This window comes from Ascaphus truei, chromosome 7 (assembly GCF_040206685.1).
Source record: "Ascaphus truei isolate aAscTru1 chromosome 7, aAscTru1.hap1, whole genome shotgun sequence".
NCBI lineage: Eukaryota > Metazoa > Chordata > Amphibia > Anura > Ascaphidae > Ascaphus > Ascaphus truei.
Window position 1 is genome coordinate 62,612,811 of NC_134489.1, and position 21,208 is coordinate 62,634,018.

At 48.9% G+C, this 21,208-nt stretch overlaps 1 protein-coding gene across 1 annotated transcript in view; it reads right to left on the bottom strand.

The window, feature by feature from the left end:
• PLCL1 (phospholipase C like 1 (inactive)) overlaps positions 1 to 645 on the bottom strand; it is a 187,020-nt gene extending 186,375 nt beyond the window's left edge. Inside the window, exon 1 of the mRNA XM_075608723.1 lies at positions 260 to 645. Coding sequence (XP_075464838.1) covers positions 260 to 619 — 360 coding nt within the window. The 5' untranslated portion in view covers positions 620 to 645. The remainder of the gene's footprint in view (positions 1 to 259) is intronic.
• Between the last annotated feature and the right edge of the window lie 20,563 nt (positions 646 to 21,208).

Here is a 21,208-nt window from a genome sequence, read left to right on the forward strand (position 1 = left end):
CTGCTCTAGTGATACTCGGTGCTGGACATGCCGTAATACTTTTCTATGTAGTAACACTCAGTACTGTGGTGATACTCCGTCTTAGTAATATTCATTACTGCAGCAATACTAGGTGCTACGGCGATACTTCCTGCCTTAGTAATATCCATTATTGCAGTAATACTCGGCTCTAGGGTGAGACTCAGTGCGTTACTAATACCCATTTCCGTAGTAATATCCAGTGATGTAATGGTACTCGGCGCTGATACTCGGTACCCACCTTGATGATGCTGCTCCTGCGGGGTGTTGCCCTGGCCGCCTCCAGCAGACAAGCCTCGGTGTCCCAGGCTGGCACAGTGACCCCGCTCCTGCGCTCCCTGCCCCGCCCTGGGCACGGCTCGCTGCCCTCATCCGGCTCGTCTGCCATGGCACTCACTGCATCCCCGGAGAGGTCGGACGCCAAGCTGGGGTACGGGGCGGCGGGCGGCTCCATGGAAGGCACGGCAGGGCGGGGGAAAAGGAGACGGGTTAGTAGAGCAAGCTCGGGGGCCGCTGCATCACACGGGGCGCGAGAAATAAATCTAATATGCGGGAGAGTCCGGTGCGTGCAGCTGGCAGCGCGGAGAAGCATGCACCGCATGAGAGAGCCGGGCACAGCTGGGCGAGTCCAGGGAGGGAGCTGCCTCCTGATTGGATGCCCGGGGTGGGAAGCTAAGCGCTCATTGGACGCCCAGCTCCTGAGCTGTATTGGTCTGTGCGGATGCAGCAATCTGATTGGTCACTGTGTAATCCCGCTTTGTGACAGCTCCATGTGCTGGGAGGATGCTCCTGTATGATGGGGAATTATATGTATTATATGTACAGTGTATGTATATTATAACAATAATAATAACTTTATTTCATATAGCACTTTTCTCCCAATGGGACTCAAATCTAAGGCTGTCTCACACTTTAATCTGGTCTGTAACTGTTTCATTCGCCCATAATATATATTTTCTTTAACTGTGCATGCAATGTCTTGTATATAATGTATACCCTGTTCATTTATGTAACTGTATTTGTAACCATGTATTATTTGTCCTAACTCTGTGCCCAGGACATACTTGAAAACGAGAGGTAACTCTCAATGTATTACTTCCTGGTAAAATATTTTATAAATAAATAAATAAAAGTGCTTCAAAATTACAGTATAGTGCATGTTAAGCAGCATTGTATATAGGAATTTTACAGACACAGTATACGTATATATCAGGGGCGTGCAAACTTTCTGTGCTGCGCCCCCCCTGCCTGCCAGCCCCTATGCTCGCCCTCCCCCCCCTTACCCAATATCCAGCATCAAATGACGTGCGGGGTCATGTGACGTCACGCCACGTGACACCCCCCCGCGGCGTCATTTGACGCACGTTGCTATGGCGACACGGCGATGAGGAAAGGTAGGCGAAGTCCACGCCCCCCAGAATAATCTTGCGCCCCTCAGGGGTGCGCGACCCCCACTTTGCATACCCCTGGTATATATCATAAGCAGCATAAGCCCTTATAATGACCCACTGCTTGATGAAAGTCTCCTCAAAGATCTTTTAGGCACTGCGGTTGCAGCCTCTCTTCTCCACTTTGCTCCAACACATTTTCTGATTTCATCCTCCCATCTTACTTTAGGTCGTCTTTGTCATTTTATTTCCCGTGGAAACCAGTCGAGTACCATCTGTGTCCAACGATGGTCGTTTCTTCTTGCGATATGGCCGACCCCCTGCCATTTTTAATTCTTCACCCTCGTGATGATGTCACTGACTTGTGTTTGGTTTCGATCCCATTCATTCTTTTTCCTGTCTTTTTTTCTGTCCCTCCGGGTAATACCCATAATGTGTCTCTCCATACTTCTTGGCGTCGTCTGAAGCTTCTGAATTATCTTCGCATTTAGGGTCCAAGTTTCCATACGTGAGCCAGACCCTCCAACCGATTCTCGGATTTGGCTATACAGTACTGTTTCTTCACTTCACAGCCCCCAAGCAGTGTACGTGCGTGTACCGGGTTTCATGGGCCCTTTAACCCTTTGAGAGCCCCATGACGTAGCCAGCATGTCTTGGGGTTTGCAACTTCAGGGGCTCCATGACAAAGTGTCTACCCAGGGGTGGCCAACTCCAGTCCTCAAGGGCCACCAACAGGTCAGGTTTTAAGAATATACTAGCTTCATCTCAGGTTGCTCAATCAGTGGCTCAGCAGGTCAAGTTTTCAGGATATCCCTGCTTCGAAGACTGAGCCACTGATTGAGCCACATGTGCTGAAGCAGGGATATGCTGAAAACCTGACCTGTTGGTGGCCCTTGAGGACTGGAGTTTCCCACCCCTGGGTTAGCTTAAATAAATGTAAAAAGTAAAACGCTGAATAATTCTGAAGCTGGAGTAACGTATTTTTGTAGCAGACGTGTTAGAGATTGATTGCAGCTGTAAACATTTGCAGCCTCCCTTTGTTCCTTAAGACCAGGCCATTTCCACGCTCTGGTGTCTTTGGCTGAGCCACCTGTGCTGAAGCAGTGATATCCTGAAAACCTGACCTGTTGGTGGCCCTTGAGGACTGGAGTTGGCCACCCCATGTCTACACCATGGACCTTCTGCTAGTTTTCTAGGGGTGATCACATTCTGCGCTTAGGCGGAATGAGATCTGCCCAGAGCAGAAACAGAAGACCAGGATTCCCTTGTCTTCCGTTCGCATCATTACAATGCAATCACATGATTGCTCAAATACCTATTTATAATGTGTGTGTGTGTATATATATATATATATATATATATATCTATATATATGTAGCCAGGTCCCCCCTGTCATGGCTGACCCCCTCCTCCCTTTCGGCAGACGCTGTGTGCGAGGGAGTGAGGGGGGGCCGGCGCGCGAAGGAGAGATCCCTGGTAGCTAGGGACGCGAGCGGCGAGCAGGCCGGTTGCCGGGGACGCGATCGGGCCGTCGCTAAGGCCGCGATCGCGTTGCTACCGGCCCGGCGGCTCGGGAAGCAGGGCGCCACCATGTTAGGGCTGTTGCGCATGCGCAGTGCCCAAACCCAGCGCGGGAGGACCAGATAGCTCGCGCATGCGCGAGATGAGCATGCCAGCCCCCAGGGTGCATAGGGGCAGAGACACCTGACGCCAGGGAGCCAATAGGGCTGAGGGATTTGCCTGGGAAGAGATTGCTACATTTCGCGGGGTTTTGCAGCCACGCAGGCAGTCAGGATCCGGACCAGATAGGGGTAAGAGGTGGATGCAGGGGTCAGTGACCCTCTGCATTAGGCCAGCAGCCCCCAAGGTCCCAGTTAGGTCCTGAGCCATCTAGTAGCTTGTGGAGCTTAGGGACAGGCCCTAGATAGGGACACTGCCCCATTATTGGTTGAATAGACAGGGACCAGTGTTGAAGCCGTGCGGCCCTGTGAGGTGGGTTCTGGGCTCAGGACACCACCAAAGACCCTGCGACAAGGAGTGACATTGTTCGCGCTGGACTTTCAACCCACGCGGTGTGGAGGACCACGTCGGATCGTGCGGATTTATATCGCGGTACCCGTGGCTGGAGCCCGGGCAGGTAACCTGCAACTCACGTGCACCAACCAGGCCTATCACCAAACATAGTGGCTGCGCAGTCACACATACACATGTACAGTGGTATTTGACTTCGGGAGCACGAGACATTTGGGTGGGGGTTACTGGACACAGGGTGGGGTCACATTGTGGGTGGTTAGCGTCCGCCGTGACGCCTAGAGGTGGTAGCGTCCGCCGTGACGCCTAGTGTGGTTAGTGTCCGCCGTGACACCCAGTGTGGTTAGCGCCCGCCGTGGCGCATGATGAGGTTATGCTGTTATGATGTTATGATGTTATTACGTGATATGTGTGTTTCCATGCAGTAAAGCCAGTCCTGTTTTATATTCGGTAGCGTTGTGTGGTTGTTTCCTGTGAGGGCCTCCTCCCACTCCGTTGGGATCCCTCCCAGGTGGAGGCGTTGCACCTAGAGATGTATGATATGTATGTACCCCAGGTTCCCCAAGCGGAGGCTTAGGCTCCTGAGAGCCACACAGGTTGCACAGCAAGTAGTAGCGGCGGTATTCATAGGGAACACCCGTTACATTTGGAGGCGCTGCTGAGAGTCAGACCTGGGGTGCCCGAACTCAGTAAAAATGTCGTTAGGTTACACGTTACCTTCCCGCCAAGAGGTGTACACGTGGGCGGTAAAAAGGCAAGTCCCGCCCTCACAAACCCTTGCTGTAGGACAAGTTCCCGCCAATGCCTCATCCTATGAACTATGTTTAATCCTAATGCAGTACCCAGGCTTAGAAGATGCCAGAATCTTGGGTCGCCGCTCCGACCCAGACGGGTCATGGTGCACCGTATTAATCACTGGGGGATGTGAATTGTCGCCACAGCAAGGCCCATCCAACTTGCGTTTCCACGGGGCCCTCAGCTCAGGGTGTCCTGTTATATATCCTGAAATGCCGATAAAACCCGAACCCTGTAGCCCCAGTACAGACCTGCTAGAGACTAGTATGCGCATGTCCCTGTCCCCACCAGAAAGTATATGCGGGGATGAGGCCAGTGTATTATCCTGTGCTAATTGTCGCTCAAGCAGACGGAGCTCCAGCCCCAGTAGAATGGGAGAAATCCAATTACTAGCCCAGGCCATCCAACAACTGGGTGGGCCCAAGCACGAATCCCCTTCCCCTCAGCCACACCGCAAGTTAAAGCTCTTTTCAGGGGTAAACCCTACTGGTGAAGAGGCTTTTGATGTTTGGAAGGAATATGCTTCACAGGTACTGGAAGAGTGGACCTGTCCTGATGAGGTGAAAAGACAACGAATCATGGAGTGCCTGCGCCCGCCTGCGTCCACTACCATCAAGATGTATAAAGATCAGCATACTGAGGTTACCGCACATCAGATGATGGAGTCGCTTACCCGGGCATATGGTAAGGAAGATGATGTGAGTGAGTTATGGACTAAGTATTACAATCTCCGCCAGAAAGAGGGGGAAGACCTATCCGAGTTCATACAACGGATCCAATTGCTCTTGTGGGAGCTACGTTCCCGCCAAGTCATCAAGGCCTCAGAAGTAAATGAGTATAGGCGCACTCAATTCCTGCGGGGAGCCATACCCACGCACCATATCGTGGTAATGATCAGATGCACGCTACAGAAGGGGGACCCCCCTACTCTAGAAGACCTACTGGATGAGGTGAAGGGTCATGAGGCCTATACTAGGTTGCATACGCCCAAGAAGGCCAAAGACCCTCGCAAGGATGAGACCAAGGAAGCAACAGTGCCCAAAGCAAAGGGAAGCAAGAGCGGTAAGGATACGGCCACCCCGGAGGTGCCTAGGTCCGCTCCCAGGTCACTTGACGGTCCGGGTCCCCGCCCAGACTTCCGTTGCTTCAACTGTGGCGAGCAGGGCCATGTTGCAAGGAACTGTTCGCACCCCACTATTGCCCAGACCTACACCGTGACCGTGCGGAAGGCAATCTCGTCCCTATCAACCGTACCCGAGGATGTTGCCGAGGAGTCGGGGAGGCCTTCCACGGAGGAGACGCCCCGGCCGATGCTTACTGCCGAGTAGGGCCCACCGCTGTAATAAGAGTCGTCGTGGAGGGAATATACTCTTCAGCACTTCTGGACACTGGATCACAAGTGACCATCATCTACCGTCCATTCTACGACCAGCACCTCAGCCATCTTCCCTTGCAGTCAGCCGAAAAGATGAAGTTATGGGGACTGAGTAAAGATGATTATCCCATAGACGGAATAGTGGTGGTCAAGCTGGATATCTTGCAGTTGAACACTAACAAGTCGCATCCCATGCTGGTGGAAGCTTTGGTCTGTCCGGAGGCTCGAGAACATCCCAGTGCCCCCATCATACTAGGCACGAATGCAGATATTGTGAGGTCGGTGATTCGCTCATTCCTACAAGAAGCCGGCGAGCTACCGTTGTCATCCCTGAATATAGCCCCTGGCCTGCGGGAAGAATGCTATAGGGTGGCGTATGAAGAAGAGTATGGTGAAATCTTTAATCAAGAGCGAGGGTTATTGCAGATTCCGCCAGGGGGAGTGAGGCAAGTGACAGCGCTGATCAAGTACCCCAGTCGGCACGAACACGACCGATACTTCTCGCTGGAGACCCTCCCCGAGTCTGAGAGTCAGTGGGGATACCGAATGATACCTGAAGTACGGGATTGGCCATCTACTGTCCCCAGGAAGATTACCGTGTCTATCCAGAACATGTCTCTCCATACCGTGCCGCTGGAAGTAGGACAAAGGTTGGGTAGAATTTATCCTGTGGATCCTGTAGACGACCCAGTGACCGTTCACACTGCCCGTGTGGGAGAAGAGGCCGAGGCACTACAATTCGACTTCGGAGAGTCTCCCCTGGAGGAAGCATGGAAAGAGAAGCTACGTGCTCAGTTGAGAGAGAGACGAGATGTGTTCTCTACTAGTGAGATGGACGTGGGATGCAGCAGAAGCGCTCAGCACACGATTCGTCTGAATGATGACACGCCATTTAGGGAAAGGTCGCACCGCTTAGCTCCCAGAGATGTGGAGGATGTGCGTGGTGTCCTGAATGAGATGGAAACGGCCGGTATAGTGACCGGATCTCGGAGTCCCTATGCCTCACCGATTGTGGTGGTACGAAAGAAGAATGGGTCTGTTCGATTGTGCGTGGACTACAGAACATTGAACAGACGTACTGTGCCTGACCAATACACGCTACCCCGAATAGAGGAGATCCTCAGCGCACTGTCCGGAAGCCAGTGGTTTAGCGTGTTGGACCTTCGATCTGGGTATTACCAGGTTCCGATGAGCCCCACTGATCAAGAGAAGACGGCGTTCGTCTGTCCTCTGGGATTTTATCAGTTCACTCGGATGCCCCAAGGTATCTGTGGCGCTCCAGCCACTTTCCAACGGCTTATGGAAAAGACGATTGGAGATATGTGTCCGCGTGAGTGTCTGGTCTACCTAGACGACATAATTGTGTTCGGAACCACGCTTGAAGAACACGAGACTAGGCTGATGAAAGTGTTGGATCGCTTAGGGAAAGAAGGCCTGAAGCTCTCCTTGGATAAGTGCCGCTTCTGTCGAACATCGGTCACTTATGTGGGTCATATCGTGTCCGCAGACGGAGTGGCCACCGACCCGGCCAAGGTGGAGGCGGTGGTGAATTGGCCAAGACCAGAGAATGTGATGGAGCTGAGGTCATTTCTCGGGTTCTGTGGATACTATAGACGATTCGTGGACGGATACTCCAAGAAGGCAGCTGTGCTGAACGATCTGCTGAAGGTCTATCCAGAGGAACCCAAGCAGAAGAGGACCACCCCAAGGACCCCCTTCGGGGATCGGTGGACGCCCGCTTGTGAAGAAGCATTTAAGAGGCTGAAGAATAGTTTAACAGAGGCTCCCGTCCTAGCCTATGCTGACCCGGAGAAGCCTTACATTCTGCACGTGGATGCCAGCCTCAACGGATTGGGAGCTGTGCTACACCAGAAGTACCCCACTGGGCTTCGTCCTGTGGCATATGCAAGTAGAAGTTTGACTCCCAGTGAAAAGAATTATCCAGTTCACAAATTGGAGTTCCTCGCCCTCAAATGGGCCATATCTGACAAACTACATGATTACCTATATGGGGTCACCTTCGAGGTCCGAACATACAACAATCCGCTGACCTATGTACAAACCACGGCCAAGTTAGATGCGACCGGTCACAGATGGTTGGCCACCCTTGCCAATTACCAGTTTTCTATGAAATATAAGCCTGGACCTCTCAATATAGGAGCCGATGCTCTATCTAGGAGATCGGGACTGGGCGAGACCGCCGACGATGGCCCTTGGGAAGAAATTCCAGGACCAGGAATGAGAGCTATGTGTTCCACTGCTGCTATTGTAAACGACCGAGTGGCATTCTCCGAGCTACGAGTAGTGGATTCTTTAGGGTGTCGACCTCAAGCCCTTCCAGAAGCTTACTGCCACCCCGATGGCATGGGTCTAACACAAGACGTTATCTTCACGGTGAAGGAACTGGTACTAGCACAGACACATGATCCTGCGGCTAAGGCTGTCCGAGAGGCCCTACACAAAAATGACTCTTCACTGGTGAAACGGGCTCCTCGCGAGGATGTGAGTCTTCTCATGAGAGAATGGGATAAGTTTGAGATGAATAACGGCCTACTCTATAGGGTTGTTCAATTCCACAATCATCCTGACCGTCGACAACTATTTCTACCTTGGCGTATGCAAGGCCTCGTTTTAAGATCACTACATGATGATCATGGACATTTGGGGGTGGATAAGACCTTGGGTTTAGTGCGAGACCGGTTCTTCTGGCCTAGAATGCGGGAGTCAATCGAACAACACTGCAGAAAATGTCTACGGTGCATTCATAGGAAGACCCTTCCCACCCGTGCTGCTCCAATGGGCCATCTCAAAAGTGCTGGGCCTATGGATTTAGTTTGTATGGACTTTTTGTGCATAGAGCCAGATTCAAAGGGTATAGGAAATGTGCTAGTAGTGACAGATCACTACACTCGATACGCTCAAGCCTTCACCACGAAGGACCAGAAGGCTACCACAGTGGCTAAAGTACTGTGGGAGAAGTATTTTGTGCATTATGGTCTGCCCAGCAGGATGCACTCTGACCAGGGACGGGATTTTGAGAGCAAGCTGATCAAAGAGTTGCTAACACTGTTGAACATTCAAAAGTCCAGGACTACTCCCTACCACCCAGAGGGAGATGCGCTCCCTGAAAGATTTAATCAGACATTGCTGGACATGCTAGGCACTCTGAAAAATTCCCAAAAAGTAGAATGGAGTAAACATGTTGAGGCCTTGGTGCATGCCTACAATTGCACTAGGCACGAGTCCACCGGGTACACCCCATACTTCATGATGTTCGGGAGAGAAGCCAGACTGCCAATCGACATCCGCCTACGGGTATCTACCGACGGGATACCCAACATGGCTCATTATCGATATGTGCAGAGACTCCAGGACAGTCTGCACCGTGCCTATCAGTTAGCCGAAAGAGCCACCGCTCGACTGAATGCCAATAATAAAAGACGGTACGACCACAAAGTACGCTATAGAGCGCTCCAACCGGGAGACGCAGTTCTCCTACGCAACTTAGGGATTCCAGGCAAGCACAAGTTAGCTGATCGCTGGAGAGAGGGGCCTTTTCAAGTAGAGTCTCAAATGCCGGGCCTCTCTGTTTATCGCATACGTGACGTGAATGGCAGGGTAAAAGTCTGGCACCGAAACCACTTGTTACCTATCTCCCAACTGGGAGAAAGTGAACCCGAAACAGAAACAGTAATAAACGACAGTGAGCCTGAAGAGTCTATTGAGAATCCAGGGCCCACAGATGAGACAATTCAAGATCCTTTGGAGGGAACATCCAACAGAGACTGGTGGGCACCTCCCGAAGGAGCAACAAGTAAGGGGCCGGCTGACAAAGTACCTTCATCAGAATTATCACCAAGTAACCAATCATTAGATCCTACCACTCCGAGTTTTGTGCCTCAAAGAGACAATGTTCAGTTATAAAGAGACTTTCCCCAAACTGATTCACCCTCTGCCAGAGAGTCTAGGCCTCAAGCCTACGATGGTCTGTCTCAAGAGGAAGAAATGGAGACTGAGACTCGCAGGAGCCAGCGAGTGAGATGCCCTCCCACTACAGTGGCTTATGATTCATTAGGGGCACCTCACTATGAGTCTCAGCAGCAAGCTAAAGCCAAGCTAGCCTCAGTTATAAATATGTTTGTTGAACTGTACAATCTCGTTTAGAGTAATCGTTAAGTTGTATTTTAACACTGCATTTTTATTATATAATTTTTGTACACTGTTGGAAGGTTATGTGGTTCAAGCGAGGACGTTGGAGTTCTCACCAGGGGGAGGATGTAGCCAGGTCCCCCCTGTCATGGCTGACCCCCTCCTCCCTTTCGGCAGACGCTGTGTGCGAGGGAGTGAGGGGGGGCCGGCGCGCGAAGGAGAGATCCCTGGTAGCTAGGGACGCGAGCGGCGAGCAGGCCGGTTGCCGGGGACGCGATCGGGCCGTCGCTAAGGCCGCGATCACGTTGCTACCGGCCCGGCGGCTCGGGAAGCAGGGCGCCGCCATGTTAGGGCTGTTGCGCATGCGCAGTGCCCAAACCCAGCGCGGGAGGACCAGATAGCTCGCGCATGCGCGAGATGAGCATGCCAGCCCCCAGGGTGCATAGGGGCAGAGACACCTGACGCCAGGGAGCCAATAGGGCTGAGGGATTTGCCTGGGAAGAGATTGCTACATTTCGCGGGGTTTTGCAGCCACGCAGGCAGTCAGGATCCGGACCAGATAGGGGTAAGAGGTGGATGCAGGGGTCAGTGACCCTCTGCATTAGGCCAGCAGCCCCCAAGGTCCCAGTTAGGTCCTGAGCCATCTAGTAGCTTGTGGAGCTTAGGGACAGGCCCTAGATAGGGACACTGCCCCATTATTGGTTGAATAGACAGGGACCAGTGTTGAAGCCGTGCGGCCCTGTGAGGTGGGTTCTGGGCTCAGGACACCACCAAAGACCCTGCGACAAGGAGTGACATTGTTCGCGCTGGACTTTCAACCCACGCGGTGTGGAGGACCACGTCGGATCGTGCGGATTTATATCGCGGTACCCGTGGCTGGAGCCCGGGCAGGTAACCTGCAACTCACGTGCACCAACCAGGCCTATCACCAAACATAGTGGCTGCGCAGTCACACACACACATGTACAGTGGTATTTGACTTCGGGAGCACGAGACATTTGGGTGGGGGTTACTGGACACAGGGTGGGGTCACATTGTGGGTGGTTAGCGTCCGCCGTGACGCCTAGAGGTGGTAGCGTCCGCCGTGACGCCTAGTGTGGTTAGTGTCCGCCGTGACATCCAGTGTGGTTAGCGCCCGCCGTGGCGCATGATGAGGTTATGCTGTTATGATGTTATGATGTTATTACGTGATATGTGTGTTTCCATGCAGTAAAGCCAGTCCTGTTTTATATTCGGTAGCGTTGTGTGGTTGTTTCCTGTGAGGGCCTCCTCCCACTCCGTTGGGATCCCTCCCAGGTGGAGGCGTTGCACCTAGAGATGTATGATATGTATGTACCCCAGGTTCCCCAAGCGGAGGCTTAGGCTCCTGAGAGCCACACAGGTTGCACAGCAAGTAGTAGCGGCGGTATTCATAGGTAACACCCGTTACATATATATATATATATCCATGGAGACCACAATTGTGATCAAAATACCAGCACGGCACAGGAATAGGACAAAAAAAAGCATTTATTCAGTCCAAAATGCTAAACATATATACTTGAGAGGCTTATCTATTTCCCTCTGTGAAATGTTGGAGGGTATGTGTGAGGACGGGCAGAATACGCTGGTCGAACACTTCATTCTTGAGCCACAGGGGAAGGATCTCTTAAAGGATTGTCTTGCTTAATCCAAATGTGCTCCATCCAGGAGAGCAGGAACATTTTTTGGGGTGGGGGGCAGTACATACAAATTCAGTAACACATACATTACCACAATGTAAACATGTATAAACCGAGCTCCCGCACCTCTAGCTCCAGCCCCCATGGCTCCATCCAGGGCCGCCGACAGGCCCCCGGCTGTCCCCAGCTGCGGGCCTCCCTCCTCACTGACTGTCCCACGCCAGGCCCTCTGACGTCGGCACGCGCCGGGCCTCCCTCTCTTGCTGGCGCTCGCCGGAAGCTGGGCCAAGCTTACTTCCGGGAACGCATCAGAGGGGCCCGTCGCGTGGCAGCATCGCAAGCTCAGCGTGGGACAGAATGAGGAGGGAGGCCCGCAGCCGGGAAGAGCCAGGGCCCGACGGCAACTGCTTTGTCTGGCCACCGGGCCCCCCGCAGCCACCGAGCACAGCCTGACAACTGAGACCAGCCCCAAGGTAAGAGTTTTTATGTATTTGTTTTTTTTTATATGTATTTGTTTTTTTTTATATATATGTATTGGGGGCTTTTATATGTATTTGGGGGTCTTTTATGTATTTGTTTTTTGTTTATATGTATTTTATATACATATATATATATATATATATGTATGTATGGGGGGGGTTATATGTATTTGGGGTTATTTTATATGTATTTGTTTTTTATACACATTATATGTATTAAATAAAAATATTAAAAAATAAGTATATTCAATTAATATAATAAATCCAAGCAGGTGATTTTTTTTTGTGCAACTTTTTTATTTTTACCATAGGATTAAAGCAGGGCGGCTTTTGAACTGAACCCTATTAATCTCTGTTCGACTTCCTATTGGCCCCCGTGACGCAGGAGTTTTAAACTTTGCTGAGATACCGGCACCCACTTTGGAGGTAAGTATCTCGGGAAGCAGGGGGTCCCGGAGCTGAAATTAATGGGGTTCAGCTCTGGAGACCCCCTGCTTCAAAAATATGTTAAAAAATAATAAATAATAAAAAAAAACATGAATTGCTCTTTTAAAAGGTATATTAAAAAAGATTAAATACATTTATTCAAAAGATAATTAAATAAATATATCAAATAAAATATATTTAAAAAAAATTATATAGTATGAGAATAGTCCTTACTAAGAATTATTTTATGTACAATATGATTTTTATGAACAGGTTATATGAACAGCCATGGGAACTAACATAGTACAGGCATACCCCGGTTTAAGGACACTCACTTTAAGTACACTCACGAGTAAGTACATCTCGCTCAATAGGCAAATGGCAGTTCACGCATGCGCCTGTCAGCACGTCCTGAACAACAATACCGGTTCCCTACCTGTACCAAAGCTGTGCGTAACCGGGGAGACTATAGAGCTTGTTACACATGCGTTATTTACATCAGTTATGCACGTATATGACGATTGCAGTACAGTACATGCATCGATAAGTGGGGAAAAGGTGGTGCTTCACTTGTAAGTACATTTTCACTTTACATACATGCTCCGGTCCCATTGTGTACGTTAATGCGGGGTATGCCTGTACCAACCTACTTCTGCCAACCTTTTCATTACAGATATTGAAAGGAGGAGATATATAGATTATATCTTCATGACCTGGCAGATAAATAAGGCATCCTTAACCGAATCCTTAACCATCTTAATATGTCCCATCCAACTAATTACTGTACATATTATATATTAAATACAGTGAACTTTCTAGATGTGAAGGTTATCCTAGATGGGAATAAAGTCATGAGATGTACAGTACTGTAGTGGGTAGCAGAGCACAGCCAAATGACAGCCAAATTAGGTATAAAAATAAAAAATCCAGGGCACACTCAAGATAGACAGATCAATTTATTGCAAGCTCCGCAATGGATTGACAAGATGAAACGCACCTATGCGTTTCGTGCCGGAGCACTTTATCAAGGTGTAAAGTGCAGTGGAACAACATGCATATTTATACATACCAACCCGCGCCATTACGATGCTGAGGATGACGTCATCGGCGTGTGAACGCGAGGAGAGTCGTGCTGACTGATCTTTTTACTAAACAGTTTCCATCCCCACAAACTCAAGACGGGTTTACAAATCAGTGAGCTGGTAAGAGGCAAAAGAATTGTTAGTGACCCGAAATTACTTTAAGGATTTCTGCAATGCAAGGCAAATTAATGACCAGAGAACATAGTAATAGTAAGAGGACCTTTCCCTGATGAAGCTCCACCCTCGGAGAGAAACGCGTAGGGCGTATGACGTGCTTACGTCATTACAGGGAAGTACTCTGTCTTTGTCTCCTCGCATGCATTCACTTCTGGGATACTGTGTATCGTTTTGTGCAACAATAATATTACGGCCAATTGGCATTACTATGACTGTTCTCTACCCATATTCTGCCTCCCCAGTTCCCAGGCTCTGGTTAGTGGGTCTGCGGTATGTGTATTTCAGACGGAGTGAATATATTTGGCATGAGAGGGTGGATGAAATTGCAATTTGTATTCACATTGCATGTGTAGCAGTGGAGAAACCCAATTCAGTCATTTTGATTACAATTTAGCAACAACTTTGTAACTGAGCTACACTCCACATGGCATTAATACTCACATAGTTTAGCTTTGGGTGTGTATATCCATCTGCATTCAGCATTTACTCACTTTCGTACTTTTAACGACATATCACCCTTATTTTATTGGCTGCGATTATTGAGTTTCATACACTATGGTCAACTGTGTATTTTAATTAGATCAGCACTAAAGTAATGCAGTGATGTTAGACCGATAAATGTCCTCATGGCATTTATATATAGATAGCTAGCACAGTTCACTGAAACTCTATGCTCATGCTACATGTTCATCCGCTTTAGATCTATTTTGATACAGTGGTTAACGAATATATACCATCCGTATGCATGAACATTGCACTGATTGACACACATTGTATAACTGTGTATTTGGATTAGATTAGCATTAATATTATGCAGTGATGTTGGAGCTGCGTCATGCTCTTCATGACTTATATTTAGTTAGTTACCACAGTTCTCTACACTACATGTCTATTTGGTGCAGATTATTTAGACACAGTGGCTAATGAGTGTATATTATTTGCATGCATTACCTGACTATCTCTATAGATATCAGACCAATTAACATCTATTATATTGAGACATAGACTCCGTTCATTCCCTGTAAACCTTACTGTTTATTTTAAACTTACACACTTTAATTTCTATTATAAGCAAGTGTAGACATATATTATTTTTATATCATTAACAGTTATGTTTTAACAGCCTGTGAGTGCAGACTGGAGAACGTTTCACAACACAAAGCAAATTTTAAGAACAAGGAGTTGGACGCCTTTGTGGTGCGACATTTACAAACCATGGGCCATAATATCTACCAATGGGGTATCAAGTTATTGATTATGTGAAATCCTCCTCCCAACGGGGGGAGGAGGATGGCGCAGGGAGAGAAATTTCCTAGAAAGAGAAGCTAAGTGGATGTATGTGTAAGGAATCCGCTCCTGGGTTTTGCTGAAACCTTGTCCTTACAGAACCTACAGAACATACAGAACACCTACAAGCTCATATTGAACCCCCAAAATAACCACAACATATATATAAGCATATAAGTTACAGAACCTTGCAGCTTCTAGGAAACTCTCCCTTGAACCTGCAATCAAGAATCACCTGCTAGTGCAATTAGACTGCAGCCTGCTTCTTGCTGCCTCCTATGCAGCTCTGTCTCATTGGCTGTCTGTTCTATTTAACTCCTCCCCCGCCCACCAGGAAGTTGCTGGACATAGACTTTCTATAGTAACTGTGTTTGCCACAGCCTGTGTTTGGCCTGCCTGGCATTCTTGTCATAGTTCTCAGTTACTGGCAGACCCCACGGCGAGGCCGCGGTAACACTGAAGCCTCAGTGTTTCTTGTCCTATCTGCAGTACCTGTTCCCTGCTTCCAGTCCTGCAGAGGCCTGCATCGGTGCTTCCTGTTACCTGCTGCATACTCTCCATTGCCGAGGCCTGCATCGTTGTTCCTGTTACCTGCTGCAATCTCCTGCTTCCAGTGTCTTCCGCTACTCACAGCTGTACCCGGCTAGGGGGTGCTGTTTGTGCTGATGTACTGGATCCCCTATCTCTCCTGCAGAGGCCTGCATCGGTGCTTCCTGTTACCTGCTGCATATTCTCCTTGCAGAGGCGTGCATCGTTGTTCCTGTTACCTGCTGCAATCTCCTGCTCCCAGTGGTCTCCACTACTTACAGCTGTACCCGGCTAGGGGGTGCTGTTTTGTGCTAAAGCACTGGATCCCCCGTTCCTGTTCCTGTCTACGTTGGAGCACCTTCGCCCAAGCGTCCTCTTACTGAACCCCAGCATGGAAATCGTTTACCCAGCCTTCTCCTATCCTGACCCCGGCTTGTCCACGGATTATCCTGCCTTCTGCAGTCCCGACCCTGCTACGTACGACCACGGAATTCGCAACCCGGATCAGGCTTCGTGGTCTAAGGTCGGTGTATATCTATCCCCACCTCAGCCCCGCGGTCCGGTCCAGGTTTGTGGTGAGCACGTACGTTACAGTATAGACAAAAGTAATTGACAGCACTCACACAAAGTAGATAAATATACACAAAGCGGGGTGCCACGGACTAGAGAGGGCCCAATCCCTCTCAAACACAATAAAGTACTGAAGAAAATCCAGCACACCCAAATAATAGATACAAAGTCACTGGTATATAACCAATTTGAAAATTTAATCAGTGCACAAATAAGTCAAACAACTGACAACGGCACACTAGGAGAACAGATAACATATAGGTAGGGCCATACGTTGGATGTACAGGAGGATAAGGGATAAAGGAAAAGTAGGATGGGACAACGAAGGGAAGGTGAGGTGAATGGTGGAAGGGGAACAAAGAAAACAAAAAAAGTTGGTCACAACGGGGGAGTATAGGGGGGCAACGTTTCGGGACTTGTCCCTTCGTCAGGCCCGTTCCCCTCAGTCCCAAGGGGACAAGAGGGTACTTCCCTAGCCCCAGAACCCACAACAACAAAACTGACCCTAAGTAAAAACAATAGAAGACCCTCCACAAATTCTAAGTAATATTCTAATTAAATACACATACAATATCCCTAAACTAATTGGCAAAATAAATCCACAGTTTAACTTTTGTATAGATATATTCAGGGACAAATTACATGCAAACAGCTACAATGTATTAGTGAACTAGCAACAACTGAGAACACCAGAGAACAGCAAAGAGAGGAGGCAAATCAGGAGTAATGCAAACCAGACAGTCCTTAGTTAATAGGACACACGAACCACGAGCCTGCTCCTCAGTCTACAGGGTGTTTGCGCTGGATCCCCCGTTCCTATTCCTGTCTACGTTGGAGCACCTTTGCTCAAGCGTCCTGTTACCGAACCCCAGCATGGATATCGTTTACCCAACCTTCTCCTATCCTGACCCCGGCTTGTCCACGGATTATCCTGCCTTCTCCAGTCCCGACTCTGCTACGTACGACCACGGAATTCGCAACCCGGATCAGGCTTCGTGGTCTAAGGTCGGTGTATATCTATCCCCACCTCAGCCCCGCGGTCCGGTCCAGGTTTGTGGTGAGCACATACGTTACAGTATGTTAGACACTGTGGCACCGCGTGGCCTCAATGAGATGTTAGAACTCCATTGGTTCCTAGAGTTATAATGAAAGAAGACATAACACAAGACTGATGCCCTCTTCTGTGTAATTTAACTATGAGGCACTTGTTCTCTCCAAACTATATGGGTGGGTTAGGGGTTGGGTTTCTAGAAGGTAGTGTTTTTTGCCCATTTAAAAAAAAAAATCCCCTCCCATAATTGCTAAGGGAAGATAGTGCCATAGCAACATGTAATTACATCCAATTTCTATCGTTCTTACCCAACAGGTGTCCTCAAATCCTGAGCTAGTGGCTGTTGCATAATAACCTGTGTATCTCCTGTTACTGGAACTGTATCATTTTCCGCTTTGTACTGGATCTACACCTTTTGCCTCTATAGGAGATAGAGTGCTTTATTATGACCATGTATCTATGCCATCTTTTGTTGCATTGCTATTCTTTACGTTCAGCATGTTCACAAGTGTGGAAGAATGTACCATATGTTTGTATGTATATCTTTATTTATGTAGTGCCCACAGCTGTACTCAGCGATTTACAAGAGATACATTACAGTACAGGCAATTCTAATAAAATAAGTGCAACAAACAAGAAAATTCCTGCCCCAGTGGCTTGACAGAGAAAGGGCGCATGTCGGCAGGAAGAAGCAATAAACCTTAGCTATGCCATGAATGGGAATGGAGAAGGAAAGGGAGGAGTCAAATGTCAATCCTCGACAACGTGCTTTGGCGACAGGGTAAATGGTAGTACCATTTACTGTGATGTAAAAGGGGGATATTAGGCCAGATTTAGGGGGACATATGAGATGCTCAGTTTTACACATATTACGTTTAAGGCATAGGAGCACCTTCCATGAGAATATAGCCAGGAGGCAATCCGAGACTTGGGACTGGATTGCATGAGTGAGGGTCAGGGTGGATAGATATATCTGCGTATCATCTGCATAGAGATGATACCTACAGATGCAGCTGTCGTTATCCGACTCTTTATCGGGTTGAATCACCCACTATAGTGCGTGGTGGTCCGAGATGGTCCGCTGCAGACTAAATGGCCCATTGGAATAATACAGCAATTGACAGGCACGGTGGCACAACCATGCCCTGTGGGCATGAGCTGCCACTATGCCAGGCAATATGGTTTGATGATTGGCAGGTTGTATATTGTCTGGCATGATGGCAGCTCATGGCCACAGGGCATGAGTGTGCCACCGTGCCAATCAATTGTTTTTTTGGCATTTTTAGGATTAAAATTGAATGTGCTTTTAATTTGAGGCTTGTTTTGGTGATTGGCAGGTTGTATATTGCCTGGCATGGTGGCAGCTCATGCCCACAGGGCATGGGTATGTCACTGTGCCAATCAATAGTTTTTTGGGCTTTTTGTAATGGGTTTTTTTTTCTATGTAATACTGGGCCTGTTTTTTTTTTTTAGCTTGACCATTCATTGCTACAGTGTTAAAGCATGTCCATATTTATATGGGCATGATTTAACACTGTGTCAATCAATGGGTAGTGGGTGTATTGGGCCCTGGGTGGGGGGTTAGGCCTCCCGGGTGGGTATTGGGGGATGGTGGGTTAACCCCTTAATTACTATAGCGGTTATTAATCGCTAAGGTGATTAAGGGGTTATGGGCCATTAGATTGTATTTTTTCATGTACTCTTTCTAGCAACGGAGGACATGGACCTGCAGTATGCTGATGAGGATGCCCTTTATGATGTCAGGGGTAAGAAGAACATTTTATTTACTTTATTTCTGCTGGCTGGCTAATGTTTGATTTTGAATGGGCAAATGAGCTAATTTCCATGTCTGCGGGCCTCGACAAATGCACTCACCCGCTCTCCTGGGACGAGTGCATTTCACCTGCTAGCGAGGTGTTTTGGCGGGATGGTGCTGCTGCGGCGACGCGGTGCAGCGTCTACCACCATTTTTCCTTTTCAGCCTTTAACCATATGCATTCTCCTCCAACTGCATTGAAAATGGACATGCGGTGTCAAATGGCGCCGCGTTGCCATGCCAACTGGATGCCACGTGAGGTCATGATGTCATAAGGCATCAAGTAGATGAGGAGCAGGCGCGGCACTGTGTAGTGCTTGGAGCGCAAAGGTCCCACGCTGCGGAGGACGGGAGCTGATGCGACCGCAGCCAGGCTTACCCAACGCCACGTGCGTGCGCTGGCCCTCCCTGCGACGTGCGCATGTGCAGGACCCCAGAAGCCACAACATCATGATCAGCCACCTGGACCATGCCAAACTCTGCTGCACAGGTGGGAACCATCCCTTCCCAATGAATGGCCCCTTCCCAATGGATACAGTCACCCACACTTTCAACACAGTCAGTCACCCACCCAGTCTGTCACCCACCCTGTCAGTCAGTCACCCAGTCTGTCGCCCACCCAGTCTGTCGTCCACCCAGTCAGTCACCCACCCAGTCAGTCACCCACCCAGTCAGTCACCCACCCAGTCACTCACCCACACAGTCAGTCACCCACCCAGTCACTCACCCACCCAGTCAGTCACCCACCCAGTCAGTAAGTCACCCAGTCATCCAGTCAGTCACCCACCCCGTTACCCACCCACCCAGTCAGTCAGTCACCCACCCAGGCACCCAGTTAGTCAGTCAGTCACCCCCCCAGTCAGTCACCCACCCAGTCAGTCACCCACCCAGTCAGTCACCCACCCAGTCAGTCCCCCACCCAGTCAGTCCCCCACCCAGTCAGTCAGTCCCCCACCCACCCAGTCAGTCCCCCACCCACCCAGTCAGTCCCCCACCCACCCAGTCAATCAGTCAATCAGTCACCCAGTCAATCAGTCACACAGTCAGTCAACCACCCAGTTGATACTAGTGGCGGGAGCAGGGGGGCTTCTGCGCTGAACAAAGTTGATTTCAGCCTTGAGGACCCCCTACTTCCCGAGATACAGGCCCCGTTATGGGGTGCTGGTGTCTCCTGCAATGTTAAAATCCCATGGTCACGTGACCCACAGGATTTTAACATGGCGGGGATACCAGCACGCCATAACGGGGCCTGTATCTCGGGAAGTAGGGGGTCCCCATACCTGAAATGAATGCGATTCAGCACCGTAGATCCCCTGATACAATACTGTAGTGTTAAAATTTAAATAAAACCCCCGCGATCGCCTGTTAGAAGCACGCAGGTAGAGTGACTGATTCAGCCTATCTCTTACTGCGCGTCTCTTACAAACAGGTAGACCCCGGTAGGATTAACACAGCAGGGACCCCTGCTGTGTTAATCCAATTGGCCATTAGTCTGTCATGGCAAATGTTGAAAGAATCTCAGAGAGATCTCGAAAACCAATTCGAGAAATGGTCGGATAACGGCCCCTGCATCTGTAAGGCCAAAAGAGTTGATGAGGTCACCAAGTGATAGTATGTAGAGAGAGAAAAGGAGAGGTCCCAGAACAGAGCCCTAAGAACCACCAACAGACAGATCAACAGAAGGCAAAGACATGTTAGCAACACAGACAGAAAATGTGCAATGGGAGAGGTATGAGGAGAACCAGCGTAGAGCTTTGTTGTGGATACCAAGAGAGCTTAGAATATGAAGGAGAAGAGAGTGATCGACAGTATCGAAGGCAGCAGTGAGATCGAGCAGGATTAGTAGCCTCGAGTCCTTCATTAATCTATTCTCTATTTTTATTTTATTTTTACAGTTTGGGTGTTATTACCTTGGGGTTTTAGATATATCCCTCTAAATAGAGATATCCTTAATAGTAATACCTTTAATTATGAGGTTTTATTAGGTTTTGTTTGAAACATGCTAATCGGAGGCCTCTTTTTTTTGTTTATTTTAATACTGTAATATTTGCAAGCAACAGTGAGATTCACACGCGGCTATTGCAAACATATTCACAGTGGCTAACAAGCACTTCTTGCAGGTTTTTGCATAATTACAGGTACAGTATACAATGAAGGAAGCTGACAGCTAGTAGTTCAGCGATAAAATATGTTTTTACATTAAAAAAATAATTTTATAAATCAGTAGTCAAACATGATGCACACATTGTTGTTTACATTTTGCATTTTTTTAAATTCATTTTATATGTGCCCCAGCATGCTTATTCGGAGCTGTGGGCATATACCCATCTTAACCATGGAGAATGTTTCATTTTTCGCTAAACATCTTCATTATA